At 38.1% G+C, this 21,424-nt stretch overlaps 1 protein-coding gene and 1 long non-coding RNA gene across 2 annotated transcripts in view; one reads left to right on the top strand and one right to left on the bottom strand.

The window, feature by feature from the left end:
* CRYBG3 (crystallin beta-gamma domain containing 3) overlaps positions 1–21,424 on the bottom strand; it is a 126,198-nt gene that overhangs the window by 57,106 nt on the left and 47,668 nt on the right. The window contains exons 4-9 of the mRNA XM_061437318.1: positions 9,732–15,735; positions 8,305–8,349; positions 7,946–8,061; positions 6,792–6,939; positions 1,902–2,038; positions 520–634 (exon numbers count right to left, since the gene is read on the bottom strand). Of these exons, the coding sequence (XP_061293302.1) occupies positions 520–634; positions 1,902–2,038; positions 6,792–6,939; positions 7,946–8,061; positions 8,305–8,349; positions 9,732–15,735 (6,565 nt within the window). The remainder of the gene's footprint in view (positions 1–519; positions 635–1,901; positions 2,039–6,791; positions 6,940–7,945; positions 8,062–8,304; positions 8,350–9,731; positions 15,736–21,424) is intronic.
* LOC133260173 (uncharacterized) lies at positions 13,046–18,679 on the top strand. Its single transcript, XR_009740687.1, has 3 exons — positions 13,046–13,133; positions 13,794–14,433; positions 16,193–18,679. It is a non-coding gene; the product is annotated as an uncharacterized LOC133260173 (long non-coding RNA).

Here is a 21,424-nt window from a genome sequence, read left to right as displayed (position 1 = left end):
AACGGTTTGTCACATAGCCACTATTTAATTGAACAATTTGCCCCTCAAATAAAAATATTTGCAACAAAATAAATCATTAATACAAACATTTATTACTTTTAAGAAAGTAACCATTCACAGATCTACCCATTTATTATTAATGCTGAACTTATCATTCATTATGGCAATGGAAGAGTATAATATACAACAAGCAATTTTCTAATAAGCATCCAAAAAACAAATTTAGAATTTTTTAAAGTCAGGGTATTACCTTATAAGGAAACTGCATGAATTGTGATAAATATAGTACAAAGTAAATTCAAACATCTAGAAAAACATTAAAATGGAAATGTTTCTAGAAAACATTACAATATTTTCAAAAAGTCTGAAAGAAACAAAACAACAATGTATGAATAGTTTGCCCATTCTGTAGCAGACATATACATGTCTCAAGACTGAGATGCATGACCAATCATCAGAGCTATCTTATTTTTGAATTCATGGATACTTGGGAAAATGTTTCATTTTATATCTGCTTACCATTTGAAGTGGATGCAATGATTTAATTTCTGCTGCAGAAATCTCAAAGAGTCCATGGTCTTCCTCCAAAACTATAGCTTGCCCCTTGAAATTAATATCTGGGTAGGCAAGCCAACTAAATAAGAAATGAATGGTTGGTTAAAGTATAATAGGAATACTTTAATCTGGCTCTGTAAGAGTCAAAAGCTAAAAAAAAAAAAAAAGCTACAAAAAGAAGAAGAAATCTCTGTCACAGAATTACATTAGTAAAACACATTCAAAGTGACAGTGACACTGCTAGACAACATACAACAATGAATTAACATGTTATTAACTACTTACATTCAGACACTATTCTGGTTTATTATATGTTTTCCAAGCACTGGCATCACTTTCCTATTATATGTTTTCCAATATTTAAAAGCTGTGAAACCTTTAATGCAATTAGGATATAATTGAAAAATAAAAATCATCCCACTATGTTTCTGTTTTAAACTTGGGCAATCAGAGGCAGGGATTCCACTATGCATTCTACACCCTTGACCCATAGTTTCAGAATCAGGATCAGTTCTTGGTTTCCCTCAGGAAGAGTATTTGAAATAAGATTCCTAAAAGAACCATCCAGAAACCAGCTAAACTTGATAATTACAGACAGTTCTCAGGTCTGTGTTAATTACTGGGTCTGCCCAACAGTTCTAACATGTGGGAGAGATGAAGGGAGATGTCCAACAGTGACCCCTAAATTCAACACCAGCCATCATCAGAGCAGATGAAAATGGAGGAAGAGGGAAGAAGGATCCACATTGAACCAGAAATCACAAAACTTATGACTCAAGTCAATCTGGGACTGAATTAGCACTGAACTCAGACTCACAGTCCTGAAGATACCTTCGGAATTAGAAAGGCCTGGTATCAAATCCATGCTTACCAGCTGGCAGCTTAGGACAAGCCACATAATTTCTTCATTTGTGACAGGAGAGTAGCTCTACCTATCTTCCAGGAATAGAAGAGTAATAAACACTGGTACTATAAAGGCCCTCTGTAACTACCAGCACTGAGACAGACACTTTGCAAATAGCTCAGGCTCCAGAGTTTTAGGTCAGGGATACATATTTATTTCTCAGTCCCACAGTCTGCTGGGTGAAAAGACAATGGATTCACCTGTCAAAAATGGTGTCTGGGAACCTGTATCTGTTTCTGTGAGTCATCTATCAAAAACTTAACTGGATCTGAAAAAAAGACGGAATCTGTTTTAAAATATTTGAAAAAGTCTTTCTTAGGTCTCCAGAAGTATACACAGCAAAATTAACACTTCAGAAATGGGTAGGTCACCAACTGAAATATGACACAAAGTTAACTTTGGTAGCCATCAATCACTGTAGTGAAGAGAAGCAGATACATACACGCCTGACTTCACGGTGAAGGACACAGATTTGGGGATATTCAGCTCTTCCAAATTGGGGACCGCTCGCTGGATGTAGATAGGGCAACATGCCGGGTCAGACTGTGGGCAAAGCTCTATCTCTGGAATACTGCAATCCTGGAAAGAATAATAAAAAAAAGTTGACTTTGAAGTATCTAGAGACACACACTGCAGAATCCTCAATACCCTGGATATGCAGTTAAAATTTTTCTCACTGTTCAGCTGAATTTTTAACCAATAACAGCATAAAGGAGACAGTGTTTCTTCTTACCAGTCTGTTAAACTGATTTTTCTAAGAAGTTACATTGACAACATGAAAATTATATGAATATTATTGATTGAAAAACATTACCCTGATTCTTTCTGCTTTGTTTTTAAAAGTCCTGCTCCATTAAGCAATGTTCAAAGTTACCAATATATGAGTGCCAAGAGTTTGTAAGCCTTCCTTCTCAGAAGCATAACAAAGCCATAGGGAGGAAGGGAGTTAAATAAAAGCTGATCTCATGGGGAGCATAAAAAATAAATAACAGAGAGGCACTACTCTCTCAGCGGGTTATCTAAATTACAGTGACAAAAGAAGTAGGAATTAGAGGTGAGGGTAAAGGAAATCTGTTTTCTTACTTGTGGTATTTATTTTCTATAGTATGAGTTGGTTTGAAGAAGAAAGACATTATGAAATTTGATCCTATACTTCATCACACATCCACTGTCACCATGTCCTGTCAAACTTTTCTTTAAAATTGCCACTGTCAAGGTCTTTCATCAAGGCCAAGACTTTGACTACGGGCCTAGACCATCGATCCAGTAAGCTTACTCTTTATACAGCTGGGCATGTGGGAAAACCACATCCCTCATCATACTCCTTGACTTGAGACCCAAGCAATTCATATTCATATTTTGGTTTTCCTTTTAAAATACAGCAACGACCCACAACTAACTAACTCACAATAATGTACAACTACACTAACTACCTACAACTCTTCAGTCTTACTGGTGTCCATGCTATCTCTGCACCTAGCCTCTCTAAGCTTTGTAAACATTTCCCTTATTCTAACTGAAGACATAATTTTCTGTATCCTTACTTATGAAAATCTTTTTTAAAAAAATACTATTGGAATATAATTGATTTACAGTCTTATGTTAGTTTTAGGTACATAGCATACCAATTCAGTTATATTTATATTTATTCTTTTTAAGATTCTTTTCCCATGCAGATCATTACAGAATATTAAGAAGAGTTCCCTGTACAATCCAGTAGGTCTTTGTTGATTATCTATTTTATATATAGTAGTGTGTATATGTTAATCCCAAGCTCCAGTTTATCCCTTCCTGCCATGTTTCCCCATTGGTAATCATTAAGCTTGTTTTCAATAATTAGTTCTAACTCAAAAAAGACCATATCAAAACCACAATTATTTTTGCCTTCTCTGAAACTACAATCGTGCTGTCTAATCTATCTCAATAATCCTGAGTGTTTCATTATATGACTCAAGTTTCAGCAGCATAATTCTCATCTAGGACATTGTGGTATTCAAATGGCTCTGCTTTAATGAAATAGGTAAATGCAATAAACTATTAGAGGTGACATTTATTAGACTGAACAATTATATTTATTATTATAATCTGTTTTGCAGTTGCAAAATGGTATCTAATTTTTTAATCTTTTTTCCAAACTGAGTTCTATTATTAATCATCATTAACCATTCTGATTAGTGTGTAAAAGCAAGCAAACTAATACATCTTGTTTTCAGAAAGTTCTAAAACACAATACAGTAGGAAGCTATAACCTAAAATATCCCTTAAAGTATAAAAAGTTTATTTCCGTCTAAAGTTTCATTTTAAAAAATGGCCATAAATGTCCAAAAGAGTCACCTGTCAGTCTTCAAGTCTCTTTTGTTTGCTATTAAAAATAGAGTTCTAGTAACATTATTTAAAATGTTCCCCCAGGGATCTGAGGTACAGTAACAGAATACATAACTAAGTGTCTCACACAAATAAGTTTCCTCTGCATTGTGTTATACAAACAATGTTTGGGTGGTGTATTTTAAAAGGGAAAAAGCTAAGAGGCATTTGAGTCTACATCACACAGGGAAACAGTATAATGGAAAAGAGGTAATGATGGCTAAAAAATTGAAAATATAAACAAGATCGCTTACATTCTCAACTATTGTACTAGAGGACTGATTTTTTTTCTCTAGTTGGCTGAAAAAGATTTCACTAATAAGTTCTATTTTCTCCATGGTGGCTATTCACAGAAGTAATGTCTTTTGCAAGATTTGTGTAATTCTTGATGGACAAAGGGAGTAAACAACTAGCCTTACAGGAACATAGCAACAAGAAACATTTTGTACTCTTAGTAAAGAAAAGTTTATATGGTTTCCTCCCAGACTTTTCTAGTCATGATATACTTTCTAAATACATCTTGGTGAACTCTATAAGCTCAGACTATTAAAGCAACCAGTAAGAATGGAGACAAAGCTATGGGAGGGAAACAGGGTAGGAATGAACTACATAAATAGTAAAAAAACAAAACAAAACAAACCTCCAAAAACCAAAAACCCAAGAAACTATTTGCCTCTGCCTTACATGAAATACCTTCAGTCCCTGATCTAACAACGGCTCTCTTGCACCTCAGCTCATTAATAAGGGCAAACCTAATTAATTCCTGAAAGAAGGAAATGTCACTCCTTAAAAAAAAAAAAAAATATATATATATATATATAATAAATATATATATATTAAATGCATAGTAAACAGAGAAATGTGCAGGATTCACTTTTTCTATTTGAGAAAAAAAAGCACTTGACTCAAGTCTCACTGCACTGTTACTCTACCTCCAATTACTTCCGCCAGGGGCAAAGATGACCCTTGGGCAGAATCTACAATTGCAGGTGACTGACGGTATCTTCTGTTACTTGCTCCATTTACAGCAAAGTGAAGATATCATGAAAGTATTGTCTTTAAAGGACAGTCTTTAAAGCTTTGACTACTTAAGATGAGAGCCACTAAAAGATGGTGAAACAGATAAAGCTGCTGTGGGCCTAGGTGAATTCGGAATGGCTGCCATGAAAATGAAGCTATCAAAAAAAAAAAAAAAGAAAATGAAGCTATCAACAGGCCGAAATGTGACAAGTTTACAAAAAGGAAGCATTTTAATGCCTGATTCTTACTTTGTAAAATATTTAGAACAATGCTAATGCCTTTTCTATTCAACGTTCAATAGTTTTATTTTCCTTCCTCACTTAAAGTTGCTAGCAAGTTCAAGTCAAGTGGGCACTAACACAGCAATTAAAAAAAAAAAAAAGACTCTATGAACAAACAATGGAAGAAGGAAAAAATGTAAGCATGACTTATTCTTTCTTATAATGCATCCAAAGCAAATGGCGGATGTGCAAATACCCATTTAAATACCCAAGCTCAACAGATTGAATTTTTTGTTTGATTTTATTGTTTGATTTGGGATGAGGGTGTGAAGTTTGCTGCTTACAATACCTTATTCATCTTTTTTTTTTTCTCCTCACTAGGCCTGGCATGGTGCCTGACATTCACAAGGCAGACACAAAACCACATGCTATTAAATTTTAGAAGATTCCAACTACAAAGTGATTACCTGCTTCAAGGAATTTCTTGTGAGTTAGCTAATGAAGTGAGCACTCAAATGCTGCCTGATGAGCTGAAATGCTTGTGATTAAATTTTTTGATGAAAACGCACACTGCCCTCTATCCTATAGCCATCAATCTCCCCGCACTATCAACGTCCGCCTCAGTGACACAAGTGGCTCTGCTAGGGACTCCCTCACACCTCCCGTGCTGCCAAACTCCTGTCTGCTCTCTCAAGACGCCAACCAGGTGCTGCCTGCTCCAGGAGAGATGCGTCTTCTTCATGCCTGTGTGGGCCCTGCACTGCATGTCTCACATCACACAGGCATGAGATTCAGCTGTCCCTGTCCTGGACTCTGACCAATCTGAAGGAAGACACCGTATGGAACTTGTGTTTCTATTCCCAGTGCCTACAACAGCATTCGGTCCAAGAGCAGACACAAATATTTTTTAGACTTAACAGGCTTAACAGTTTTGCAGAAAGTATTAATTCATGCAGACACCCCTTTATGATACTGAGTTTTTCTGTATGCTGTCTGCAACTATCAAGGGTTTTAACAACATTGATCCAAATCATGATAGGGTCCACGTCAAAGTAGACATTTTTAGTATATAAATAGACTTTCTGTAATTTGAAAAATATATATATTCATGACTGTCACAGGAGTAACTGCACTGAATCATGTACTACATTACTGCTGAAGGAACCCTTAAAATACATGGGACAATTCTGTCCTTATCGCTAACTCACTTCTCTAAACCATCAAGGCACTTCCCACAGTATGTATTATTATATGAGGAAGGCAAGGTCTTCCACATCTTAGTATTAATAAACAGAAAATTAAAAAGCAACATTTTCCCCTTCCTTTCCCCAACCTACCTTCTATAAATTTCTTCTAATGCTCATCTATCTCCCCTTCTCTTGTAAACACCACACACACCCACATATACACACCCACAAACCTCCACTAGAAGAACATATTTGGAAATATCCTAAAGATGTCTGGGTGGTATATTCCAACTACTATTAAAAATACATATATATTACAACATGTAACATTTTATGTGCCATATTACATGTAACATTTAAAATTTTCATCAACTTAATACTTTATGCATATCTAGTAAAAAATTATCACTATGATAATGAAGATTAACAAAATTACCACAATTATGATTAATAGCAACTATTTCTAAGCAGTGCTGGGCCAAAGTACAGCTTTACTACATGACAAATGACACAAAATTTAAAAATCAACTGTTCTGTTACCTTTAAGACACGTTTGATAGAGCCCAACACAAAGTTTCTTTGTGGATGCTTTCTGTTCTGAAGAAGCCAGTCACGATTTAACACCTTTTCTCCTTCCTCCAGAACACATTTCTGACCTTGGAAATGTGGTTTCTCATATAAAATCCAGCTGAACAAATATAAAAAAGCATGATCAATTATAATTAATCTTCTAAGAAATGAGACATAAAACAAATATGAGAGTTATAAGTCACAGACTACATTGTCTATTCAAATTTAAAAATCTGGGCTATTTTCTACTACTAGCATATAAACCTATTTTGAAACAATGATGTACGCTGAGCAAAGAGTCTAAGAAAGAATATAAGTGCACACAACTTACAGTGCTTCCTAAACACAGCACCACAATCTATGCTTGGGCCTATGTTTACGTATACATACATTTTATAGATGTTATACACACATTTACATTAAAAACAATAGCTTAAAAATTCCAAATTTCACTTCTACCCTAATTTTCCTGTTGCTGGATAATAAAGCATGTGGGCCTCATTTTATTATTTGAAAACACACTAGATCACACTGCTTATAACCTGAATACTGACCAGTGGGTAACCCAAACACCGGACAAAGAAATTCTGGTCCCCGTATGTCCATGAGACATGGTCCATAATAACAAACGAGATTTTCCAGCATTTTGGCACCCCACTCCAGTACTCTTGTCTGGAAAATCCCATGGACAGAGGAGCCTGGTAGGCTGCAGTCCATGGGGTCACAAAGAGTCGGACACGACTGAGCGACTTCACTTTCACTTTACGCCATACAAAGAATCCTTCACTTGTCGCTTATGTCAGTGATACAAATGACTTTAAGCAAGTGGCCTTCACATTCCTTACCATCCCACAAATTGTGAACTCATTTTCAAAGCTATGTCTCATTCAACTGAAGCATTCAACTTGTCAAATCTATCCTGCTAATCATTAAGTTACGAAATAACTGCAGGCTGTAAATACTAAAAACAACCTATATTTTCTAATTAAGTTATAAAACTCTAATGATGTTTCAAAAAATTATCTGGAGAGAAACGGATGCAACCTTAATACAAGAAAAACATACAGCATAAGCAGCAAGAAAACAACTTATGGGGAAATATAAAATTTTAAGAGATCTCTTACCAGCCCCTTACAACTTTTATCAGTACCCCATTCGGATAAGACCAAGATGTAGCATCAGGAATATTACAGTAGATCTCTTGTTTATATTTTCTTCTATGGAGATCATAGATAACCATCTGCAACATATAGTAAGCAGGCATAATAACTAATTTTAAGAATGCATTTAAAATTCTAAAATGTCCTAGAATACAGAAAATAAAATATCCTAAATACAAAAAAGTAAATACCACTTTAGATGCTAAATTCCTGAATGAAATAACCATTTACTAAGTCAGTTAAAAGTTTCTACCTTAAACTCCCCAAACCTAAACATAATCTTACTTCTTTTATTTTAGCCTATCTAAGAAACTTACGCTTACCTTTCCAGGTCTTGGGTTACATTTCAGAGTTTGTTTGTCAACATTCTGAAATAATAAAAGTGGAAGAAGTGAGCCATAAGAAACAAACATAAAGATAGTTCACTTTCTTAGCAGTCACAAATCCAATTTATTGCATATTTGTTTAGTGATCATCATTACAAGGTGAACTTCTAGGTATTACAAGGATTAAAAAAGTAAGTACAAAGGAAAATAAAGCTGTGTCTCTGTCCTCAAGAAGCTTACAGTTTGGAAAGGAGAAAAGATGATCACATTTCCGTGACTCTTCTGGTGAGAGATTAGGTTAAACCCTCAGGTACAAAACAATCAAAATGTCAAGTTAAGGAAGTCAAGAGAAATGGCATCAGCATGGAGGTGAGGTGATGGCAGACAGAGGTTCCCAGGAGGCTTGTGTGAGGAAGTGGTATCTAGAAGACCTTGAAAAACAGGATTTCAGTAAGTGAAACAATGTGGCAGGCTGGTGCAGGAGTAGTAAAGAAAAAAACTTCCAGGAAGAGAACATCTTGAGACAAAGTATAGACATCTTAGAGGGTGTGTAACCAGAGCACAAAGTGAGGAGGCTAAACAAACAAAACTTGGGGACCTTGCAACACAGAGTGAAGAGCTTGCACTTGACTTAATAGGCAACAGGAATCATTAAAGAAACATTTCTGCAAAGCCCAGCCTTTCTTTTAAAAGGACCTTGCCTTACAAGCAACTGGCTGGTATTCAAGTATTAGCATTTGCTACTAAGGGTATTCAAGTAAAGATATAGCCCTTGGGAATTCTAAAGGAAGTTCCATGATCTTGGGAATGTCAGAAAGAAATGTCCCAGGTTCAGTGAATATTCTGTAGTAAACATTCAAATATTTCTAAGTTGAATAAAAGTGTAACTGAATTTCAAGACATTTTCCAGCTATAATGTTTTCATCTCCTTTTTCTCAAATTAGTCTGCTCATTGCCCTGCTAAGTACGAACAAAAACAAGACCAAGTACAGTGAGACTGTTGTCAGGCAAACACTTGAAATATTTTAAATATTTAAAATATTTTTAAATATTGCAGAATCTTTTCATGAGACACATTAGTTCAATGGAAAGTGACAATCCTTCTACATTCAATACCTTGAGAAATTCAAAACGTTGTCACAATTGTTTGAAGACTAGAAGTCAGCAAAGAACTGAGATTATAACTTGCTTCTCTCTTATACCTTTTAAATTCTGATGAAGCAATTTTGTTTTCTCAAACATAACAGTCCAACTAAAATACATGAGGTATGATACACTTCAACTAACGAACTAAGTAATCTCTGGTATTTTTTTAAACAATCTTTATACAACCTCAAAACACTGATTTTCCTAATAAGCTTTTAGGTTATTTCAAAGCACTACCCAAAACACTACTTCACTAATTAATAATTATAATAACTTACCTCTGTGAATGGGCTTAATCGGCCAGGGGTGTCTTGAGTGCGGAAATACTTTGACACTGGTTCCTGAAAAATTCCACCAAATCTGGCTCCTTTTTCTGAGGAATGGGTTTTAGAGGTCTGCAAATACTGATGATAAGCACTCTTTAGAGAAGAATGTAGTTTGGAAGTAAGGTCAGATTTTTGTAGAAATGAGGCCTTTTCTGGCCATAGACCAATCTGCAGATTAGAGGTCGTAGGCTCATTTGACATCACATAAGAATTCTTAGAGACTCCAATACTTTCCCGGTCATCATCAGAGCAAAATGTAAGAGAAGAATCCGGCTGCTTGAAGGTAACAGTTTCCTGCCTTTGAGCTCTCAGACTTCCTTTATGCAGTGGCTCTTCCTCATCTTCCTCTTCTTCCTCTTCTCCGCCCTCCTGTCTGTCATCTTCATCAAAATTCATCTTTAAACGCTCTGATACTGACTGGAGAAGCGATAATACAGAAGACGGCTGGCTTGCATTCTCTCTTGATTTCGAGGCACCATGACGACCAGGTGAGACCTCGCTGGACAGAATGTCCTCCTGAGAGCTGTCATCCTCGTAAATGGGAGACAAAGCCAAGGGATAGATCTTGTACCTTTTGGCCTCTACCGATAAGAATGTTTCTGAACTGTCACTATCAAATGTATCACCTAATTTGGCTTCCTTTTCAAAATGATGGACGAGGTCAGTTCTACTTTCAGACCTTTCACAGGCGAAGACAGGCATGCTGTTGGGAGCTGTGTGAGGAATCAGGAGGGAATGTGTTCGTCTTACCTCGGTGGTAGTGTACTTGTCCTCATTTTGGAGGGGCTCTTCATACAGTATAGTAAAGGAAGAGTTTTCTTGCTCCTCCTGAGAAACGAAGGCTAAGTTAGGTTCTTCCTTTTTGTCTCCATACTGTAGGTCTCTTACTTTCTTATATACTGTAGTAACAGATGTTTTTCTGTCCAGCCTTCCCATGGTACCCTCAGGTTGAAAGTCTGGCACTGCTAAGGCTGGGTGGCCTTCATTATCCTTACTTAAGGTAGGCGATTCATAATCCCTGAAGTACGAGGCGAGTCTAGTGTCACCCGCTATCCAGCCTGTCTTCGTTTCCGTAGGCTCTTTCTCCACTTCTCCACCACTTCTGTCAGCACCCTCTTGGTATGCTTCTTCAGCCTCAGGTATGGGAGATGTGGCCTCTGCCTGTGTAATGGGCAACTCCAGACCTGTTCCAGGTATTTTCTCAGAGCTGACTGCTGTGGGAAACACTATGTGTTTCCTGATGGTCCCATCAGAATCTTCTGGGAACGTGCTTTCCATTTCTCTCTTAGAGGGTGTGGACAAAGTTCCCCTACCTGTCTCCTTCATATCTCCCTTACATATTTCGAAGGAAGCAGGTACTGCCTTCTGGGGTGCTTCTTTCATTTCTAACACAAAAGGAGGCATCATTTCAGTTTTCCTAATAACCCCTTCAGCACCATTTTGGTAAGTGTTTTCCAAGTCTAATAAAGGTCCTTCAGTCTTTGCAGTGATCCCCTCACCATCTTTTCGGTAGACATTTACCACTTCTAATGTAAGGGACATCACCCCAGTTTTGTCCACCTTTCCTTCAGCATCTTTTTGGTAAATACTTTCCATTTCTAGTGTGGCAGGTATTGACTCAGGCTTTTCAGCAGTCCCCTCAATATCTTTTTGGTAGATACTGTCCATTTCTGACACAACCGATGTCATTCCCGTCTTACCAACATCCCCCTCAGCATGCTTTTGGTAAATATTTTCCATTTCTAATGTAACAGGTGTCACCTCAGTCTTTGCAATATCCCCTTCAGCATCCTTTTGGCAAATATTTTCCATTTCTAAAGTGGCAGGCAATCCCTCAGTTTTTTCAATATACCTCTCAGCATCCATTTGGTATGCTTCTCGCATTTTAAGAATTTCAGCTGTTGGTTCAGTTTCTGAGGTACTCAATTCGGCATCCTCTTTATGTGCTCTTCCCACTTCTGACATTGGGGGGACTGCCTCATATTTCATAATATTCAACTCAGCGTCCTTCTTATTTGGTTTTCCCACTTCTACCATGGAAGGTATAAGCTCAATCTTTCCGATATTTACTTCAGTGTCCTTGTGTATTTTCCCTACTTCTGACATTGCAAGGGGTGTGCTTTTGTTACTGTGTCCTGGCAAGCTTTTTTCAGATAAACATACATAAGTATCAGACAAGCTGCTTTTAGATGTCCCAGGTACATGAGTGTCATCATTCACAAATGGAGGCCATTTGAAATTTAATACAAGAGTTCTTGTATCCTCTGTCTCACGTTTGTGATTATCAACACACTCTATCCCCATTTTCTCTTTAGAGTCCTCCTTGAGGAACGAGTGTGTTTTTGCCTTATCATCTAACCCTGTAAGGGGTATGTTTTCAGCTAGTAAAACAGTATCTGATTCCTGCAAATTTATACTATCAGACTGCCCATCTCTAGTTCCTGAAAAGGGGGATTTTTGATAGAGAACAATTTCTCTTCCTCTTATTGACTCTGTGTCACTACCTAAGTTACTTTCAGCAAAGAATCTACCTAATACTTTCCCACTGATTTCACATGTGCTTTGATTTATGGCCTGTTCTGACACCAAGAACTCTCTTACCATATCACATGGCTGAACACTATCACTCCTCAGAATTTCTGAAGTATTAGCCTGAAGTTCAGAATCCGAGGTACCCTGAGCATCATTTGCTACAGTTTCTTGGGCTGAATAAATAATCTGATTGACTAATTCCCTAGCTCGGTCCTCTAACAACCAACATAAATTCATTTTATCAGAATTAAAAAGGAGACTGTTCTCACCAACCACAGGTGAAACACAGGCCTGTTCTTCCCCTTGGACTTCAGGTATGTTTTCCACAGCCTGCTCTTCCAAATGCTCTGTGGACTGGATCTCTGTCAGTGTCACTTCTGATGGGTTTTTCTCAGGGATGTCTTCTTCCAGGGTACCTGGATTCATTATGCTGTCTATGGCTCTATGTTCCTGGCAGGTACCGACTGAGTGTTTGGATTTTAGCTCTTCCCTGACAGAATTAAAGGCCTCCCCAATCAATGCAACAGCCTTTTTACAGAAATCACTCTCGAGGTCCAAAAGTTGGGCATGTGCTCTCTTCCTTGCTTCTGTGTGCTCAGCAGAGGCCTCAGAACACTGCTGGCTTGAGCTGTTAACTGACGCTGGGGTCCCAGCAACTGCTCCAGTCGCTGCTTCTAAGGGATTGTCAAATTGGGCAGCGGTTGGGAAATCAAGAGATACCATCCCAGTAGGATCTCCCAAATGGTCCTGAAGTGGGGTGACTTCTGCCCCTGTGAGGTCAGATGTTTCTGATTCCAGATAAGAGCTTTTAGGGTCCAACAGGTTAGTTAAGGAGGCACCTTCATGTGTGACATCTATGGGAACTTTTACAGAACTAAAATTATTTGTGGGGTTATATGAACTTCTAACCATGCTAACTTCAGAGTTACTGGAGGAGGAAGGCAGGCTGTGAGTACCACCTCTTAGGGAATGGGCATCCTCTTTATTTCTGGGAGATGAGGCTCTCTTTTCTGTTCTTAGCACAGAAGGATTAGGAAGGAAACTTGAATCCTCAGATGCAAAAGCCTCTTTTCTCAAACTGATACCAGAACCCAGAAAAGGTGACTTGGCTTTTGTGCTGTCAGTTTCTTGGAATTTGGGGGAAGTATTAGCTAAGCTGAGTTGTGAAAAATCAAAAATCTTTTTGCTCCCACAAGGAACTGAAGGTGGATGGATGATAGAAGCCCTGGCTGCACAATTCTGTGCCACTTGCCTAGTAACTTTCTCATCATGAACAGGAGGTGAAGTCTCAGGTCTATTACTCTGGAGACAAGCAGGTAGAGCACTGCAGGCTCCCACCTCTGTTCCCTGTACACCTTGATATTTGGAGGCAGAAGGGGAAACCTCAGTTTGGCAACTCTCTTTAAGGCTGGCATCTAAGTATTTCTCTTTAATTTCCTCATGATCCACTAACTGAAAAATTTTGTCCTGTTCAACTTCTAGGGAAGTCAATTCTGATAAAGCAGGATTTGCTGGCACACCTGTGATGTCAAGTGGGGAAGAAATTTCATCCTGAGAAATGTCTCTGGGCTCTGTTCGGGTAACAGGTATCTTGGAGAGACTTAGAGTTTTTCCTGTTTCAGAATGTGACTCAACAGGAACATTGTTCTGACCACCAATGTCAGCTTCTGGTAACATTTCTGCAATGCTATCAGTTTTGGTTTCCAAGGAGAAAGAAGAATCAAGCTTGTCTGCAGTGCTCTCACTTGCTGCGGTGCTTGATAGCACTGACTCTGCTTTCTCAGGGTCTTGAGATAAGCTTGCAGGCTCAAAGCTCAAGTCCACTGCGGTTATGTCGGTGTCACTGGCTTCAAGATCTAGTAGAAACTGGCATTTCTCCCTGTCAGGAAGAACTTCCTTGGATTCAAGAGCTGTAGGTGCATACTTAGAATGAAGGCCTGCAGGGAGACTCTTCCTGTCCGTGGCCTCCACATGATTTGCCACATGTTCTTGTTGACACTGAGGAGACTGACTGGAGATACCAACAATGTTGACATCTCCAGTTTCAACAAGCACAGAAGAACCTTCATTCTTTAAAATAGGGATATCCACCTGGCTCAGCATGCCGACTCTGGAAACAAAGGTAGGGTGTGAAGCACTGAAATCTGACTTATGGCCAAGGCTGGGGGATGTCCTGGCATCAGGTGATACTATGGCTTGTTGAGGACTCTCAGAGTCAAGAAGGGATTCTGAAATGTGATTTCTATTAAGTTCAATATTCAGTTCAGGGGCTATTTTATTTTCTAAGCATGTTACAACTACTGATTCACTGGTGTGTTTTACAGAGGCAGCTTCCTTTTGATTCATCCTAAAGGGAGGCACTTTGCCATGTGGCCTAACAAGGTTTTTGACTTCTGTTAGTAATAGTAGGTCAGTATCTTTGTGTAGTGACTCAATTCTATCTTCTGGAGCTTTGACATGACTTGAAGCAGTGGGTTCCTCACCTGATGTATTTTCTGTTTCTTGCTTGATTTCTGCAGGAGCCAAATTTTTCTGTGTGTCTTGGGCAGATGATCTGTTTCCAGCATTTACAAGTTCTGTGTCTGTTACAGCTTGTTTCTGGAAAGCCATGGAGCTGGTGTGATTGGCAGGCTGCTTTGATGAGTTCTCTACCGCTTGCTTGTTAGAACACTTACTCTCTGGCAACTGCAGAGCTTCACGCCTAATTGATTTATTTGGACTTAGCAAATCTGCACTTCTAAGTGTGGTAGGGTCACTCCCATCAGATTTACTACAAGAGAAGTCAGCAACAGCAGAGTTCTCAGCCTGCACTGGTGTCCCATCACTCATCACGGAGCTGGTTCGTTTTACCACAGTTCCTGGTGTTGCTGTCCTCTCCAAGTCCGGACTGTAAGGAATTTTGCTGCTGTTACTTTCTGTAAACAATGCTGAACATCCCAAATTTCTGTCAGTCTGAGAACCTGGTGCACAACTCAAATGGTGCTGTGAGTCAGAATCTCCAGCAGTGGAGCTGGAGCTAGTCACAGAATGGGATGATCTACTCGTCTCGGGTCCCCCAGGATAGGCTTTGTTTAAAACACCCCTAGAAGAAGCCGTGTTGGCTAGTCCTTGGTTGTTTGTTGAATGGCTTCCTGTGTTGAGATCTCTTTCGTTATCATCAGAGTCTTCTAACTGGCCTTCAGGCCCTTGTCCTTTCACAGGTATGCCTGTGCTAGCTGATGACAGTAATAACACCATTCCAGCCTCCATCTCACTCCCAGGGCCACAATGTGTGCTTGTACTAGAGTCAGAACTTGCATTTTCTCTGTCTAAGGGATTCACGGTTTCCGACACTGTCTGCTGCTTCAAATACTTCTTAATTTGTCTGGGGCCTCGGTAGGTTGCATATGTTACTAAAGGCCTCTCTGATTTACCATCCATTTGTCTGCAAAAAGAACAGCATGAGAGTATCAGGAAACATAATTAGTGACACTTAACAGCAATTCCAGAAATCATGGTGAAGTGTATCTTTCAAATGCTCCTATTCTTAATATGTCTAAACTTGGGAAGGAAATTCTTGAATGTTTTAGTTCAGGCTGTCTGTATTAAGCATAATACAGATTTGACCAGCAGCACAGGAATGTCAAGCCAGCCTGAATGTTTGAACTCCTCAGAACTGTCCCTTTCACTTGATTATGTCTGTCTCTCCCATGGTGATTAATGGAGAGAACATGGGCTGACAAACCTAAGGCTTAGGTTCTATTAATAGTTTTGATCTCCAGTGAGTGCTTGACTAGAAGGAACCACTTTGCCTTCGTGCCTCATATTGGTATCTCATGGCTACATCACTGATTTCTGCACCATATCAGAGTATCATAGCAAGTTTCTCTTCTTTTACTTAGATGTGAATTTGGAACAGCCGCTTTTAGCACAGAGGCAGAGAAGTTGTAAAGAAAACACCTGGCAAGATGTCTAGCCTGCCGTAAGCATTCAGCATATAATTAAGCCAATAAATGACAGAACTGCCTTAAAAATCCTCTCTCCTGTTAAGCTCTTCAGAGATTCAATTAGCATGTGCTGTGTTTAGTCACTCAGCTGTGTCTGACTCTTTGCAACCCCATGGACTGTAGCCTGCCAGGCTCCACTGTCCATGGGGATTCTCCAGGCAAGAATGCTGGAGTGGGTTGCCATGCTCCTCCAGGGGATCCTCCCAACCCAGGTCTCCCGCATTGCAGGCAGATTCTTTACCATCTGAGCCACCAGGTTAGCATAATGGTATTAAACTGGCTGGGCAAATGCAGAAATAAAAAAAGATTTCTAGCACCAATTCCCAACTTTTTCCTCAGCTCTAGACTACAGTTCCTGATATTCTCAGCATCCATTGTTCTGGAGAATCTTATCTCTGGGAGCTCTGATGCTATGCTACGCTGCCTTATGGTCTTTCATACACACCATTCTTTCCCCTTCTTCCATGCCAGCCCCAAGACAGAAACTCATACCCTCCGAGACTCAGCTCCCAAGTTATTTCTAACGCAAACCCACCCTGGGACCTGTTTACTGTTACTAGAATAGGCAGTTAGCCTCTGATCTCTGGGTACAAACGGCCCTGAGCACAGACTTGCCATAAAAAGATCTATGTACCAATTTATTTCCCTACTAACCTAGTGACTGTTTGAAGACAGATACTATATCTTCATCATCTTTGTATTTTTAAGTGCTCTACAAAAGACCTGACAAATGGTGTATGCTTAATAGCTTTGTGTGAACTAATGAATGGCTTAAGTAAAGCAATGATACTAAATGCTAAGCGATTTGTTTTCGACTTTCTTAATTGGATCCAAAAAAAACTGATACAAAAGTGCTTTCAGTTCTGCATACTAGTTATATTTTAGTGTCTCAACTACAAAAATGTATGGTAGAAAAACCTGATGCATATTCCAACGTTTTCAGGTTAAACATAATTAACAAAACATTATAGAACTCATAACTCATAACTAGGAAATCCAGTTATTCCAATAACTAAACATGATGTTTTTTCCTCCTCAATTTTAAAGCAACACCATGAAGAATGATAGATTTGTCTGCATGATAACACACAAAGCAAACTTCTGAGATGTAAAATCTTCATCACCTGGCCCCTTACAAAGTTCTTTAATTTTAGCTGAAACTGTTTATTTCAACCTATATAACTGCTGGCCTCTAAAATCCTACCGCACCACTATTATACAAAATTTGTATTGGTTACATTCATTTATTTTTACTGTCCATTTTAAAACAGGTATAGGAAATGTGTAGAGAAAAGCTTTGCCTTGGAGAAGTGATTTTAGCTGCTGCAGGAGTTTCAGGCTAGACCAAAGACAGTTATGAAACAAAGTTAAAATGCTGGATAAGGGAACCTGTCTAAGAGAAAAACACATATAGGTAAATTTATGTCATTGGTAAAATCCTATTTTAAAGTGCATAAATTATTCAGAAAGTACAAGAGCTTTTCAAAACAATATATCAAGATCCAGAAGTATGAAAAATGACAAGTTTTGTTTGATTTTTCTTTTAAAAGTTTTTACGTTTTATAATTAAAAATCTACTTTCAAGACCGCAGTGTTTCCCATCCACCCCAAAGATCTCCAAAATGTACATGATGTCCAAAGAAATAGCCCATGAGAGAGAAGGATCCGAAGTTTATTCTTCATGTGTAGTAAAACTTAGGTTTTCTTACTACCAACACCATCCTAACCATTTTACTCTATATCAATCCTTGATCTAAAATAACTTCTACTAAAATAAACCACAGAGAAAAATTCACTCCAAGAAAATTTCAGTTCACTGTAGGAATGCCTTTTGGTAGTTTTGGAGTCCTTTGTAGGGGGGGTTGGCAGAATAATTATTTTCCATTTGGGGAGTTTTCTGGGTACTTTCAATGGAAATGATTAAACTGATTTATATGAACTCGTTTAAATTTCTGACGAGATAATCTCCGGCAGCACCCTGTATGGAAATGTTACATGCTTGTAACTAAAATATGCACTCTTTATACTAAACAACTACACTGCCACGTTTAAAGCACTGAACATCAAAGTCACAAGCTTAGCTTCATGTATTATAATTAGTCCCTGCAGGTACTGATGAGCCAGCCACACTCACACTCTATAAAGGGTTAGTCATGCCAAGATAGTCTATTTTCTACAGTGTTCTTTCACAGGCTGTAGCTGAGTCTTCACAATTGAATAGTATTAAGAATGTAAAAAAAAAAAAAAAAAGAATGTAAAACTGTCCTTTGTTAAGTTTTTCCCTAATTAAGAAATAGTAACAAAATGGAAATGTCAAAAAAATATAACTTTACAAATAAGCTAAATATGGAAAATTAAAAAGGTTTTCACAAAATAAAGAATGTATTGCCATGTGTTATGTAATTGTGCATGGGATGTGTAGCTTTTCCTATAAAAGTAGAAGTATGCGATCAGAATAATACTAATAGAAAAGTAAAATATCTAAAAAATTCAAATATTTAAGGGAATAGATGTACAGATTGAAAATGTGAAAAGGTTTTTATGCATTTCAGCCCAAACATACCTACCTATCATGTGAAGGCTTACTAAGCCTCCAGGCACTACACATGGCTGTGCTCTATCCTGGATACATCCCATACATCTGATACTACAAAGGTCAACCACGGACATGCATCATTCTTCAAAGAAAATTCTGTAAAAGCCGCCTGAAAATATTAGCGTTAGAGGAAACATCTACCTAATTCACTTTTAGCAAGTATGATTAAGCTACTTTTTTAGCATTAAGATTTATTTTCTTTCAAATTATATAGTTAAGAATATCTTCTCTCACAATAGGGAAGATTTTTAACTCTTTTATGTAAAGAAAAGCTGTAAAACCAGCAATTAAAAAAAAAATCACGATAAAGTTTTGACAGAAGAGTTTCTCATGATGATAGGAATCTGCTGAAAATGGAAGCATTATAGAACATTTTCAAGAATTTCAACCCAATAACAAAGTAGCTTCCTATACAAATTATACCAGAAGGATGAGTTCAAGTATGGAAAGCAATCTAAAAAATGTTACCAAACAAGTTTACTTAAAGGCTTTAAGGATATTAAAAATGAAGTCTATATAGTCAACTATACATAAAAACAATTACCAAGCTGTTTATTATTTTTAATTAAGTGAAGATGAAATCATTTACAATGCTTTTTGATGAGGATTTTTTACAAACACACTTCAAATTATAGCTAATAACTTGTCTAAAATTTGAAAATTGTATTAATAGTGATTAAAGTGATGTGATGTGAAAGTCATTCAGCCGTGTCCGACCCTTTGTGATCCCATGGATTATACAGTCCATGGAATTCTCCAGGCCAGATCACTGGAGTGGTAGCCTTTCTCTTCTCCAGGGGATCTTCCCAACCCAGGGATCTCTAGTAATTTCAAAAGTATAGATTCAATTTTAAATAAAGTTTTATATTTGAAACATGCTCATAACTGACTCAATGAACATGAATTTGAGAAAACTCTAGGAAATAGTGGAAGACAGAGGAGCCTGGTGTGCTGCAGTCTGCAGGGTTGCAAAGAGCTGGACAGGATTTAGGAAGTGAACAACAACAACATGTTCTTAATAAAAATGAAATGTCCATGCTTTTAGCAAATTCGTATCACAGAAATAAAACTTTAACCCTTAAAATGCAGATTCTCAAAGTTATTAGTAAATATCTTCTCCAGACGTATTACTGAAATAATGTTTAAAATCAGGTATAAGCAGACGGTAATTATACTGTCAAAATGTATGCTATGCTAAGTCACTTCAGTCGTGTCTGACTCTGTGCGACCCCATAGACGGCAGCCCACCAGGCTCCCCCGTCCCTGGGATTCTCCAGGCAAGAACACTGGAGTGGGTTGCCATTTCCTTCTCCAATGCATGAAAGTGAAAAGAGAAAGTGAAGTCGCTCAGTCATGTCCGACTCTTAGCGACCCCATGGACTGAAGCCTACCAGGCTCCTCGGTCCATGGGATTTTCCAGGCAAGAGTACTGGAGTGGGGTGCCATTGCCTTCTCCACTGTCAAAATGTACTATTAACCAAAACAGTATTTGACTTTTATATAATAATTCCTAAACAAATTGACAGTTTTTAACAGAACATTACTAAGACTATAAATAATTCTAAACCTGATAACTTGTAGGATTTCTGAAGCTGGGCTGGAGAAAGCCTGTGCCTCAGTCAAAATGGGGGCCCAGTGGTCTTTCTCTTTCCTCTAAGAATCACTGTTCTTTGCTGAGGTGTTTCTGGTGAACTGCCTTAAGCAATTATTCTATCATCAAGGAGGGTTTTACTAAAAAGAAGAGGCACAGAATCCTCTTCCATTTTCTGTTGTCTAATATCAAAGGAAATAACATGACCTACTAATCAAACCCAAAGGAGAAAAAAGAAAAACCACAAACCTTTGATTCTACTCAATTCCCATGTAACCTCAAAATATACACCATTTTAAACTGCTTTAGAGACAAAAAGTCACTTGGAGAGATTGTTAGATGGCTGTTGGGCCCCACTCCTAGAGACTCTGATTTAGTGGGTCTGAGTCAGACAACCTGCATTTCTAATGCTTCCCAGGTGATGCTGATCCAAGGACTGAACTTGAACAACAGCACTGCTTTGGATAATCCTTTATCATGGACGGAGGAGCCTGGTAGGCTACAGTCCATGGAGGTCGCAAAGAGACGGACACGACTGAGCTACTTCACTTTCACTTTATTATGATGCACCCTAATTTAACCATTTGTCTGCTATTGGACATTTGTTACCAATGATGTGTTCCTACGTATGTTTCAGTAAACACCTTTGTATATCATTAGTAATAACCTACAAGCTTCTCAAGGTTCCTGATACATGCAGCCCTCCACTCACAGCACTGTATATGAGCATTAGCCAAGTCAACTCCAACTCCTACAGAATATTACCACTTATTACTGTTATCAGTTTAGTAGGAGAAAAGTTCTCACTTTAGTTAGCACTTCCTTGATTGCTAGTGAGAATAAATCTCTTCCTCACTTATCTGAATGACTTGTTTTTATTTGTCCATTTTATTCTATTGGTGAGCTAACTATAATGCTTGTCAGTTAAAGCTTTCTCATT

This window comes from Bos javanicus, chromosome 1, assembly GCF_032452875.1.
Source record: "Bos javanicus breed banteng chromosome 1, ARS-OSU_banteng_1.0, whole genome shotgun sequence".
Taxonomy (NCBI): Eukaryota; Metazoa; Chordata; class Mammalia; order Artiodactyla; family Bovidae; genus Bos; species Bos javanicus.
Note: the sequence above shows the minus strand (reverse complement) of the source record. Positions and strands in the feature narration are given on the sequence as shown.